The 11,805-nt window shown below is 46.0% G+C and overlaps 2 protein-coding genes, 1 long non-coding RNA gene and 2 pseudogenes across 4 annotated transcripts; 4 read left to right on the forward strand and 1 right to left on the reverse strand.

Annotated features, from left to right (window-relative positions):
- Positions 1–1,395: 1,395 nt before the first annotated feature.
- Positions 1,396–2,145, reverse strand: LOC103651797 (uncharacterized; annotated as a pseudogene).
- A 1,765-nt stretch (positions 2,146–3,910) lies between these two features.
- LOC103649770 (uncharacterized) lies at positions 3,911–5,539 on the forward strand (annotated as a pseudogene). Its single transcript, XR_563694.3, has 5 exons — positions 3,911–4,000; positions 4,129–4,229; positions 4,739–4,785; positions 4,921–5,059; positions 5,443–5,539. The product of XR_563694.3 is annotated as an uncharacterized protein (transcript).
- A 1,655-nt stretch (positions 5,540–7,194) lies between these two features.
- LOC109944958 (uncharacterized) lies at positions 7,195–8,048 on the forward strand. The gene is made up of 3 exons (XM_020550725.1): positions 7,195–7,354; positions 7,452–7,766; positions 7,971–8,048. Exons 1-3 carry the CDS (start codon positions 7,195–7,197, stop codon positions 7,979–7,981), a joined length of 486 nt encoding a protein of 161 aa, XP_020406314.1. The 3' UTR covers positions 7,982–8,048.
- A 405-nt stretch (positions 8,049–8,453) lies between these two features.
- On the forward strand, positions 8,454–8,930 carry LOC103649771 (uncharacterized). The gene is made up of 2 exons (XR_563696.2): positions 8,454–8,551; positions 8,629–8,930. It is a non-coding gene; the product is annotated as an uncharacterized lncRNA (long non-coding RNA).
- Positions 8,931–9,709: 779 nt separating this feature from the next.
- LOC100277229 (uncharacterized) lies at positions 9,710–10,466 on the forward strand. Its single transcript, NM_001150860.3, has one exon. It carries the CDS (start codon positions 9,794–9,796, stop codon positions 10,187–10,189), a length of 396 nt encoding a protein of 131 aa, NP_001144332.1. The 5' UTR covers positions 9,710–9,793; the 3' UTR covers positions 10,190–10,466.
- The last annotated feature ends 1,339 nt before the right edge of the window (positions 10,467–11,805 follow it).

The following is an 11,805-nucleotide window of genomic DNA, read 5'->3' on the forward strand; positions in this document are numbered from 1 at the left end:
ACAAGCCATAGGAGGGAAGACCGAGCCACATATTAGGTTGAGGCACAAGCATACTTAGTGTCGCCTTGATACCTGGGCTTTTTGGAGACCAATTTATGAGGCGTCAGATTCATTTTTTACTAAAAAACTACATAAAAAAGCTTAATATTTTTACCTCTAATTCATTTTTTATCTTATAAGGCTAATTTTTTCCCTAGAAATAAAAGATACTTTTACTGAACTACTACAATTTTTGTTGATTTCATTAAGCACGTTAACTAATCTTTCTTCTAATTACTAACTAAATTAATTATATATTTTTTCTAAAACACTTAGAAAACAATAATAAAACAATCTCCATTTTTTACACATACCTTCTTTTAGCTAAACTATCTTATACATATATTTTTTAGAAATTTTCTGAGAACTTTAAACCTAAACCTATAAAAAGTTCTGAGAAATATTCTGAAAATATACGTTTATGTTAGTTTAGCTAAGAGGTCTATGTAAAAATTGTAGATCATTTTATTATCATTTATAAGACATTTTTAAATAAAAATATAAAATTAATTTAGTTAGTAATTAGAAGAAAGAACACTTAACTTGATTACTAAAATCAACAAAAAATTAATAGTTTAATACGAATGTTTTTAGCTCTAGTAATAATTTTAGACTCAGAAGATAAGAAATAAATCAGGAACAAAAATATTAAGCTCTTTTTATATAGTTTTTTTATTTTTAGTAATTAAGCTGCTACTGCAAAAATTAGGATAAATATAATATCTAATTATCGATTTTTATGTAAAATACATAAAAGTTGGACACAAGTAGAATACATAATTGAAAAAACAATACTGGTGTCACTTAAATAAGTGTCACTCATCAAAACTGTCTACTAAAATTGACTAGAAGATTATTCGTCTGGTTTTTTAAAATTGAGAGGGTTAAACAACTGCTTTTAAATGTGAGGGTGTAAAGTAGACCACCCTCTAAAGGTCACCGGTTATGTAAAGAACATCTGCAACAATATACCCTATAAAACTGTCCTAAAATTAAAAATAAATATATATTTTATAGAATTTAGAGTACTAACAAAAAATAAAATTCAACAGTAAAGCCTTAAATTAAATAATTAACTGAAATATGTTAATCTACTACATTCGTTTGGAAAGGAAAGCTTTGTAAAGCGTCCGCTCGTTTAGATCTAGATATAGGGCAATCTAATAAGATGCACTATATTTATGGCATTTTAGAAGCTGACCTATATTGTGTTTTTTTGTAAAATAGGACAGGGTTTGAGTAATTTTTTTGTAGATTAAGCACTATAATCTATACTACTTATTAAGGCTCTAAGGGTAGCCTGCCTTTTCTCATTCTGCCTTTCAATGATCTCAACCGTCCATCCATGACTCTGTTTCATCGTCCGTCGGATGCAACCCCGCAGCAACCAACACCGAAACACGCCCACGCCTCGCGCGAGCACCGGCTCCCCCAATCCATCCCTCCTCCCCACGCCCCTCTCTTACCTAACTGCCCCGCTCCGATCCTGTCGACGGCGGCGGCCACCTGTTCGAACCGCGCGCTCCTGCTGCCGCCGCCCCTCGCTGCGGCGGCGACCTTGGCATCGGCCGCGGGGCGCGGCGGCGGCGGGTACACGTCCGGGGCGCCGACGACGCCGAGGTGGAAGCGAAACAGGCCCCACGTCGCCGCGGCGGGCTGCGCGGACCCGGTGCTGCGGCGCGGGCGCGCCGAGCGCAGCCGCGGCGACGGGCTCGGGTGCGCGTAGAACAGGCTGCTCGATAGCGAGCGCCGCGGCGGAGGCGCCCCGGCGTCGTGGTCGGAGGAGGCACTCTTGGTCGACTGGCTCCGGCTCACGCACCCGCTGCTGCTGCCGCTCGAGCTCGCGCTGCGACTGCCGGACCGTCACACCAGGCCCACGGTGGAGGCCACTGACTCCGACCTCGGCAGCGTGGCGACGCTGGCGCCGTCGGCGGCCGCAGCCGAGGAGGCGCGGAGCGGGAGGAGCTTGCCCTGGCAGAAGACCTCGTCGTCCACGCACATGTCCATCCCCGCGCTCTCTCCGGCTGGTACGATGCCGCTGGATGACAGGATGCAGAACTCGAAGTCGTTGGCCGAGTCCGAGGCGCGGCACTCTGCCTCTGCCATGGTCGGATTCTTTTCCTGGTCCAAGGAGAACGGGGAGAAGAAATGGTCAGGTTTTCGTTGTGTTCTGTTCTTCCTTTTGGCTTGTTCGGTTTTATCTCTACTACTCTTAAGATGTCACTGTAGGCGTCCACAAATTGTTTTGGTGCACTGTTCTGCCGATTCCTTTGCCCACCCACCGACGCCACCGTCCCCTCTGCTCCCCGCCATCAATGCTACGCGCAGCCGCCATCCACGCCGATGCTGGGATCCGAGGCCGCCCCACCCACCGCCCTCCTCGATCCGCCATCAAGGTGTCGCGGATCCCCACCCTCCTCGATCTCTGCTCCCGCCATCAACGTGGTCGTCCCGCTCACCTTCCCTTCCATCGACGGGGCTGCCCCGACCACCGCCCTCCTCGATCCGCCATCGCGATCCACTCCTCGGCGCAATCCATCTACCCACCGAACTGCTGCCGGCCGGCGTGGCAGATCTCCTCCTCGGCGCGATCAACGGCCGAGCCCGCCCATCCCGCCCGCGCTGCCCCCACCACACAACCGATATGCTCTCCATGGAAGGTCGGGGACCTGCTCGCCCACGATCTCCATGGAAGGTGGTCTACTGTCGATCGGCCTCTCCCCCGTGCTCCTTCGTCAACCCCGTCCGCCGCGCCGCCGAGCCCCGAGATCGCGCCGATCCGCCATTCTCGCGCCCTCGCCCCGATGCGCGCTCACCACCGGCCCTCACCAACCTCCGCTCGCGTTCCCCACATGGCCCTCCACCCCATCCGCAGCCGCCCCATCCTCCCCACGCGCAACAGTCGTCCTGCTCGCCTCGCGCCGTGTCCGCATCTGCGATGACCAGGATTCACGACCGCTACCCCCACCCCGACTTCTTCCTGCCAGTGTAGCCGGCCACTACTTCTCCACTGCTGCTCGCCGTCTCCTCAACCACCGCTGCGCCACACAATCCTCCCGCAGTGTGTCTGACTCAAGCTGGGATGTCTCATAGGAGCAGTGGATAGTTGATGCGCCCTTACAATCAAGCAGCCGCGGCTTCCGCCCACAACTCTGGTCCCACAACATGGTGCACGGTGTCTCCGGCGAGTCACTGCCTTCGTCTTCCGCCCACAACTCCGGTCGGGCCCCCCTCCCTCTCCCCGTTGAGGCCCCTTCTGATCTGGAGTCGTGCCCGCCGGCCCGGCCCGGCCCAGCTCCACCCTCCCGGCCCCTCCGACCGCCGCGGAGATGGCGAGCGGCAGCATCCCCCACCGCCGCCTCCTCAAGCGAGGACGAGGAGGAGGGACTCGATAGCGGAAGGCCGAATGGGCAGACAGCCGCGCCTTCGCTTCCACAGCTACAGGAGGAGGAGGAGGCGCCGGAGAAGCTGGCTCATGTGAAGTACGACCTCCGTGACACTCCAGGAATATGTGAGTACACGACGGAGAAATAGAAATGTGCACGGGCGATGTGTGCTATGGGTAATGATGGGCGGTACATTGATTTAATCGGTTTTAAGCTGCGTTGCAGTTCCTCTGGTGGTATACGGATTCCAGCATTATATTTCCATGGTTGGTTCAATGATCCTGATTCCTCTCGTGATGGTCCCTGCTATGGGTGGCTCGACTGTGAGTTCTGGAATTGAATTTGTTGTATCTCGGGCACTATTAGCTGCCATGGTCGGTTTTAAGCTTCGTGTTTTGGTCAGGATGACATGGCGGCAGTGGTATCCACAATGTTGCTCATCACCGGGGTGACTACATTGCTGCACATGTTTGTTGGAACGAGACTATCCACTTGTGCAGGGTCCATCCTTTGTATACCTAGCTCCTGCCCTTGCGATCATCAACTCACAAGAATTCTTTGGGATCAATGATAATGTATGCACGAATTTCTGTGTCTTATGTTGTTGCATGCCTAGAACATGGCAAATGTTTTAGTCATGCAAGGCTTGTTTGTTTTCTACTAGCAGTCCTGACTGAGCTTAACAATTTGCATTTCATTACAGAATTCTAAACACATAATGAAGCACCTGCAGGGAGCTATAATAATTGGAGGTGCATTCCAAGTGTTTTTGGGATATAGAGGCCTCATGTCACTATTTCTTAGGTCTACCTTTTTTCTTTTGATAAAATATAAACCCGTTTTCTTATCCCTTTATGTGTGCAAATCATTATTTAATGCAAAACATGATTGGCCTTTAAAAAATGTTTTTGGTGGCATACACACTTAGGATATATAAGATCTGACTTGAAGTTTTGTTCTGATTTCTGAATGCCAAATATCTGAAGTCTATAACAACTTTTGCATGGGCTTGAACCATCTAACAAGTAGGAGCAATGCACAGACATATTGTTGTATATATTGATGGCTTAAAAGCTACAGGGATCATTGTTGTTATGGGTTGGCCGCTTTGTGTTGGTTTCTAAGTGTAATTGTGTAAACTGTTTGTCTACCAGACATAAACATCTTTTCATGTTTCTGTAACTGATGACTAGAATTACTCATGCACCTCATCTTTTTGGTGTATAATTCACCATATGTTACAGTGACAAGTAGTAATACTCAAGGTGATATGTATCTTATTTGTGTGATTTGTCTTCATCTGCTTATTTCAGGTTGATAAATCCAGTGGCGATGAGCTCCACCTGCTGCTGCTTATAAGGTATGGTGCTTGTGAGACCTGTCATGGTTGCTTGCTTTGCTTTGTTTAGAGATGCTCTCGCCATGGCTGCCAGTTGCACTGGTATTCAGGCAACCTACATTTGGTCCCTCCAATATAGTTGCTTCTTGAAAGCAGGTAGGTGGAGATGGTCGAGAAATTGAGACACATGGTTCTGCTGTCCTGGGTAACTTCTGCGACAAGCGCATTCGATGGTACAAAAGACATAATGGAAGCTCTTAGAAACAAACATACTAATCTAGCCAATGAGCTTGAGGTAAATATCATATTATTATTTTCTCTAAAATCATGTTAAGCTTTACTTTATTTATTTTGCTACATTTTGCTTTGATTTTCTTTTACGGTATTTGGCTACGTGCTTGGTAATACTGATTTTGAAGGCTGATTTGTTTGCCTGTCTAGAAAAACATAACAGAGTGGATAAGAAAAAAAAACATGGTTAAAATATTAGGATGTTGAATAAGATTATGTTTTCAGGCATTGTAAAGTGTGTTCTAATAGGATGCATATGTTCTATCTTTACCTGTGGTTTGCTATTGCAAAAGTATCTAAAAAGCGTGCTTGTTCATGATCATCTATTTTTTAGTTTTTCATAATTTTCCTTTCATGGCCTCCTTACATGCTTGATTTCTGTCCCAGCGCAATACTTTTTGTTTGCGCTTGCTGGGGGCAAGCTGATAGAGCGTATTCGTGCCTTGTCATTTCAAAGCATTGTGCGCTAGGAAATTTCTTGGTTTGACTACGTCTCAAATTCCAGGTACGATAAAGACTTCTTATTTCTTATTGTTTATTTTCTAATACACATATACAGATTTAATGGAGGGCTTGGTACAAGGCTCTTAGTTGATGCGCTAAATGTCCGACGCTTAGCAGGAGATAACCTGGCCCTTATAATGCAGTCCATAGCTACACTAATAACTAGATTTGCCATACGCTTAGCAGGAGATAACCTGGCCCTTATAATGCAGTGAATAGGTTGAACCTATAGGTATATACATTTGTGGCAGTTGACTGTATCTCTTGTCATCAGTATTGTAATTGTTTTAGGACAGTTTAGTGAATATGTTAGTAAGTGCATCTTATAATATGCATAAGCAAATAAGGCGAAGCTATATGTATATACCTAGATAAAACGGTACAATATTTATGAGCAATAAAATGTGAAAAAATAGAGGAGTAGAAAACATTGCCACGAGCAATTTGAACAAATGAATTGGGATGTGCTTTCTAATTCCCCGAGTCAAAAGCTACAATAGTAAGTAGGAGTAGAAAAGCATGGGGTTAGTTGGTTAGGTCCTAATCAGACAAACAGATCTATCATTGAGGAAAATATCCAATTAGTAGTTTCAGAGAATTCATTCATTCCAAATGGGCTCCAACACTGCTAATCAGATTAAAAGTTTTTTCATTGCAATAGTAAACGTCGTAGTGATTTGACAAAAAAGACGCAGTCTGTATGCAGAGGTGTTATATCTGCACAACATATGAATATTTATGGTTCCCATGTGCACTCTAGGTTGTGCACTAGCTTTTAAGTTTGTTGCTATATTAAGTGGTCACAGAAGCATGATACTGAGGTGGCACTAGGTTGAATTTCCTTGTTTGCTGGACTTGGATGCCATTCAAGCTACCAAACTAAACGAGTACCATGCTGGTAATGGAAGAGTACCATACTAAAGTTGTTTGCATGCATAAACAGAATTCTGAAGAAGTACCATTTCCAGGTCACTTGACATCTAAGAGCGATGTGTGCAGCTTTAGGGTGGTGCTGCTGGAGCTCATGATAGGCAGGCGGTCAATGGACAAGAGCCGATCAGCAGGGTAAGACAAGTATTATTTATGTACTTTATGACTCATGTGTTGTACTCTTTCGAGCAATATAATATTTCACTGATTCTCATGCTTTGTTTATCTATCTTATGTGAGTACAATAATGCAATAGCTTTAACACTAGAAGTTTCCATGCCTGCAGTCTGCCACCAGAAGTTTCTTTTATGCTGGATTTGTGGTATGAAGAAACTTTGTTGAGGTGTGATTATCCTCGTATTTGAATAATTTTCACTTATTACCATTTTTGGTACCTAAAAAGGTATCTGAAGTTATGTACCAGTCCATACTAATCACCATCTTTCCGTTCTCTATATGGTAATGCTTTCTGGTTAGGTATCCTCATGGTTTATGCTCACTTATGAACTTCGATATCCATTTATGTAATGATTAATCATTCAAGGGTCTTACTTGTCACAGTCCCACTTATTAGCTGACTTTTATACAATTAGATAGTTTCATATTTGTGTCGGTAGCACAGTGCTCTATATTTGGACATGTTATTTACATTTCCAGGGTGTGTGTTATTATTGCAGGTATTATGCACTAGCTTTGGGGTTCTTGATGTTTGCTGTTGGTGTAAACTCAAGCGCCAAGGATTTGATTGAAACAATAAAAAGGCCAGATGCTATTGCTGCGGGCTATATCGGACAGTTTGTCAAGCTCGTCACCGTCGACGACCCTTTCATCACCACGGACTACATGGTATGCCCCTCGATCTGCTGTGTTCGAGCTCACCCCACACCGACCCTAGCCACCGTCGGCGAGGCCACTCCCTCCTCAAGTTGGTTTGGTCCGATCTAAACTGTGCGTCTGCTCAGGTTTCGGGAGGATCAACGGGCTCGTGGCCAGGGTCCCCTCCAGAAATGTGGGGAAAATTGATGAGGCATCAGAACTGAGGAGAACTGTGAGTGATATCAAGCACAATGTTCAGACACAGCTTAGCGAGAATGCTAAGACCAATAAACGAGTGACTGGGATTCGCAAAGAATTGCAGAAACTGCATAGAGAAGCTATTCAGAACACCATCAATTCAGTCACCATGGTAGCAACCCTGATTGCCTCCATTGCCTTCGTTGTCATATTCAATTTGCCAGGTCAATACTTCCAAGATGTGAATAGTGGGGGAGACATTGGTGAGGCTCAAACAGCTATGGTATATTACTGTTAAATATCTACTCATTATACTTTGTCTCTATATAATATGTTTCTTTCCATCCTCTAGATTTTATCTGTTAAGATATACTATGGAAACATTAAAAACTACTTGTTTCCTGTGAAAAAATATCGCAATATCTAAGCATTGTTTGCAACTGCTTATTTGTGTTGATTTTAATCAGATTGTGAGTGAGGCGGTGGTGGTGGAGACGCGCAGGACGGGACGGACGAAGCATCTTCCAAGTCGGGGCAGAGCGCTGTCGAAGCAGCCAGCAGCAGAAGCTTTCGCTGGAGCCGCTGGTGGAGTGCAGAGACGTGGGAACCAGGTTTGCTGCGCTGATAAATGGGCGATGTTGCAGTTTTAAGGGGCATCTAAAAAATTAGTGGGATAAATTTTAATCTTTTCTCCAATATATCCCTTAAAACGGCATTAGAGACCCAAAAAAACCTCTCATTTGTAGATACAAATAAGAGAGTTTTAAGGGATATAAAAAGTTATGAGTGTTTTAGTGGAAAGGCACATTATTGTTCAAGTAAGCGCACAAGTTTTATGTCGCTCCTGCCCATTTGATAATGTTTATTGCTGTTTGGTAGCCTGCAATCTTCCTGCCTCACATTACTACCTGCTTCACCATACTATGACCCTTGTCATTTTTCAGGAAGGGTATTGTTGTTGACCGATTAGTTGGGTTTCAAGATCTCAGAAGTAAAGACGATTTTCTAACAAGAGCATTGGAACATATTCTTATTCTCAAGACGAAAGGTAACCATGGAAACCATACAACAACGCTTTACAATCTGGGACGGCAAATTTGTTGATAGTCCAAAAAAAAATTATAGGGATAATCGATGAGAAGAAGAAAGATGACGAAGATGACGATGAAGAAAGCGAGGCTAAGAATAGGAGGGTTAGGTCCTCAACTGCTCAAGACTGATTCAGACTGAACCTGAGATGAGGATTGAGGACTCACCTTTTTTGCACTTTGGATTTTGTTTGTTTGTTCTGTGCTGTGCTGTACTGTACTATAATTGATTTGTGTAACCATGTATCGGTACCAGACACCACAACAAGAACATGTACAAGAGATTCTTTAGCATCCATTGTGTGTAAAAGCTAGGGTTTGTGGCTGCCTTTTATTTCATTTTTCCTCAGCTGTCATAGGATGGTACAACACAACAAGAACATGTACAAGTATGTCATAGCTTGTCTTTCTTGCTTCTTAAGACATTGTTCTGCCTTTTGGCACTTATGACATATGACTTTTTCACAAATAGATTACGAAACATTTTCTCATAACAGTATAACACACATTCGTATATAAATTATTTTAGTATTATATATGTTTCCGTTGCAACGCACGGGCACTCACCTAGTTTAATTTGAGGCCGGGACCGAGAGAGTATGCACAAAGCAGTAAATGGCCTGTTATAGAAAAACGGTCTGTCCACTTTAACCAAAAACTTAGTGACATGAGGCTGTCTGTCAGCTATTAGAGTAGTCCTAACTCAGTTATTAGAGCAGTCCTAACTCTCCACGTCAAAATAATGTGACAAGTAATTAAATGAGGAAAGAGTAAGAAACTGGATTTACATAAGACTTGGTTTCAACACGATATCCAAGACACGAGAGAAGATGAATGTTAAATTCAGTTAAGTAATATTAATGTTTATATTAGAGAGGTGTGTTTTAGTAGTTTGTGGGGACTATAGAAAGTTAAAAACTATAGGTAGTGTTGGTTTGGGACTGCTCTTGTATATTTCTTGCTCGTGTTATCCACGACGACACAACAACACGGATGTGCGAAAAACCTGCACGCTTGCCTATCTCCCTCCTCGATCTCATGCGTCCGGCGTGACAGACAGTGCTGGGTCGCTTGTCGGCCGCCGTCTTATAAAAGGACGCGCGTCGTCCTAGCTGCCTAGCAGTTCCTCAGACGCAAAGAAGATCGAGTCTGCAGCCCACACCATAGTGCGAGCAGATTGCGTCCAATAGGCGCAAAGGGAGATGGGGGTGGCCGCTGGACGAGCGGCGGCCATGGTGGCTGCGGCGGCGGCGGCGGCGGCGGTGCTGCTGCTGCTCGCGGGCGGCGCGCACGCGGACTGCTACGACGACTGCTTCAAGGACTGCATGGCCAGGTTCAAGTCCATGAGAGACTACTGCAGCTACGCGTGCGAGAAGGTCTGCGATCCGGACGCCACGCTCCAGCGCCCCCTCGCCGTTGTGGGGCCAGCAGCAGCGTTGGCCGACCACCACCCGTTGGACAAGAAGCATGGTGCTGTCTGGCCGGCGGCGTTGCCCGACCATCCTTTCCACGAGACGCACGGCGACGTCGAGCCGGCAGGGGAGCCGGACCCAGCTAGGCACGTCGTCCGTCCGGCACGTGTCCCCGTCCTCCCCTGAACGCCGCCGGAGCGAGAGCGCGCGATGCTAGCCGCTCGGCCTGGCGCCCGTATGTTAAGCACTAGACGAAGTGTGTGATGTGTCAAACGTATAAGCATGCCTTAACTATCTCACGTTTATGCAAGGGGTAGCGGTGTCAATTTGACGAGTGATTGCCACGTTCGAACAGACCAGGAATGCACGGTCTGGATTCTGGAAGTGCACCAAGGCCAAGGGTGCCGGTAGGCGGTGTGGCGATACAAACTCCTCTCCAAATTCGGAGCAAGAAAATAGAGACAAATGATCATCGATACGTAATTACATGCTCACTAAATTTTCAGGGTTTTCATGTTCAATAAATTTCATACGAATTCTCTGTGAACAAAGGAAGACATTTGCTCCGGCTTAAAAGATATGGCAAACTTGTCTACTGATTAGTACGTAATAGACAGTTGTTGCACGCTGCCCGCGCGGCGCCGTGGCCTGCTCCAGTCTGTGCAAAAGCGACGCAGCAACTCCGGGAACTCCCGCGGCCGCCATCTCCGCCGGCACCCGTGCCTCTGTCCTCCGCCTCCCCTGGCTGGAGACTCGACTGTGTTCAAGTGGCCCTCGCCGCGGTAGCGCGGTTACTGCTGTAGCACGATGCCTCGGCCGCGGGTTGAGAGTGTCGGCAGTGGTTTTCACTAATGGAGTGTTTAGTTTGAAGAATGATATAGTTCATCATTTTCTCACTTCTTTTTTTTGTTTGTTTGCAAAATGGAGTGAGTTAATCCATCACCACCTTATTCTTCATAGTTAATTGTTTAGTACTAATATGTGGAATGGAGTCATCCCACCAAATTTGAGGAATAGACTCATGATGCACCACTTCATTTTGGATAGAGTGATTCAACAAACCAAACACCTCATAAATTTCTTCACCTATATTACTTTTTTGCGTCACGTTATCAACATTTTATCTCATACTTTTTCATCTCCCGCAGCGGTGCTCCTTATATTCTCCCCCTATACTCCACTATAACTATAAAATATCATTATCAAACCTTATTCATTCTCTATTACCATTTTTCTCCACTTCTAAATTCTGACGAGCACGAAAATCGAGTTTGATGGCGCTACAGTGGACCGCTGGATCTAGGGTGAGAGAGAAGCGCTCCTCTTCGTAGCAGGCTTCGTAGTGCGCGCCAAAGTGAACCACTGCAGCCGCCAAATACACTGCAGTGGTAGGGGAGAGGGACGCAAGCGTCGCCCGCTGCGCATAGCCTGAGTAGTTGAGTCCGCTATCCTCGTCGCTGCCTGCAGGTTCAGCAACCCCACTCCGGTAAGTATCGTGTCGTGTGCCCCTCTTCGAAGAAACCCTACTATCCAATGAGTTCATCGCTCACGCGATGCAATCTTCTCTATGTCAGGGGCTGATAGTCAGTGTCTCGGCTTTAGTCCCACATCGGCTAGCCAAGGGGGCCGTGGGCAACTTAAAAGGGAGAGTCCCCCTCCTCCCATCAGCCTGGCTTTTAGGATGTGAGTGGTGGGCTCTCTTGGCTGGGCCGGCCCACGAGCGCATAAACGCCCGAAGCTGTCGAGTGTGGGCTGGGCCGGGGGTTGGACGCTGACATCTGGTATCAGAGCCCGGTTGGCCC

Source organism: Zea mays, chromosome 3, assembly GCF_902167145.1.
Source record: "Zea mays cultivar B73 chromosome 3, Zm-B73-REFERENCE-NAM-5.0, whole genome shotgun sequence".
In the NCBI taxonomy this organism is placed as follows: domain Eukaryota; kingdom Viridiplantae; phylum Streptophyta; class Magnoliopsida; order Poales; family Poaceae; genus Zea; species Zea mays.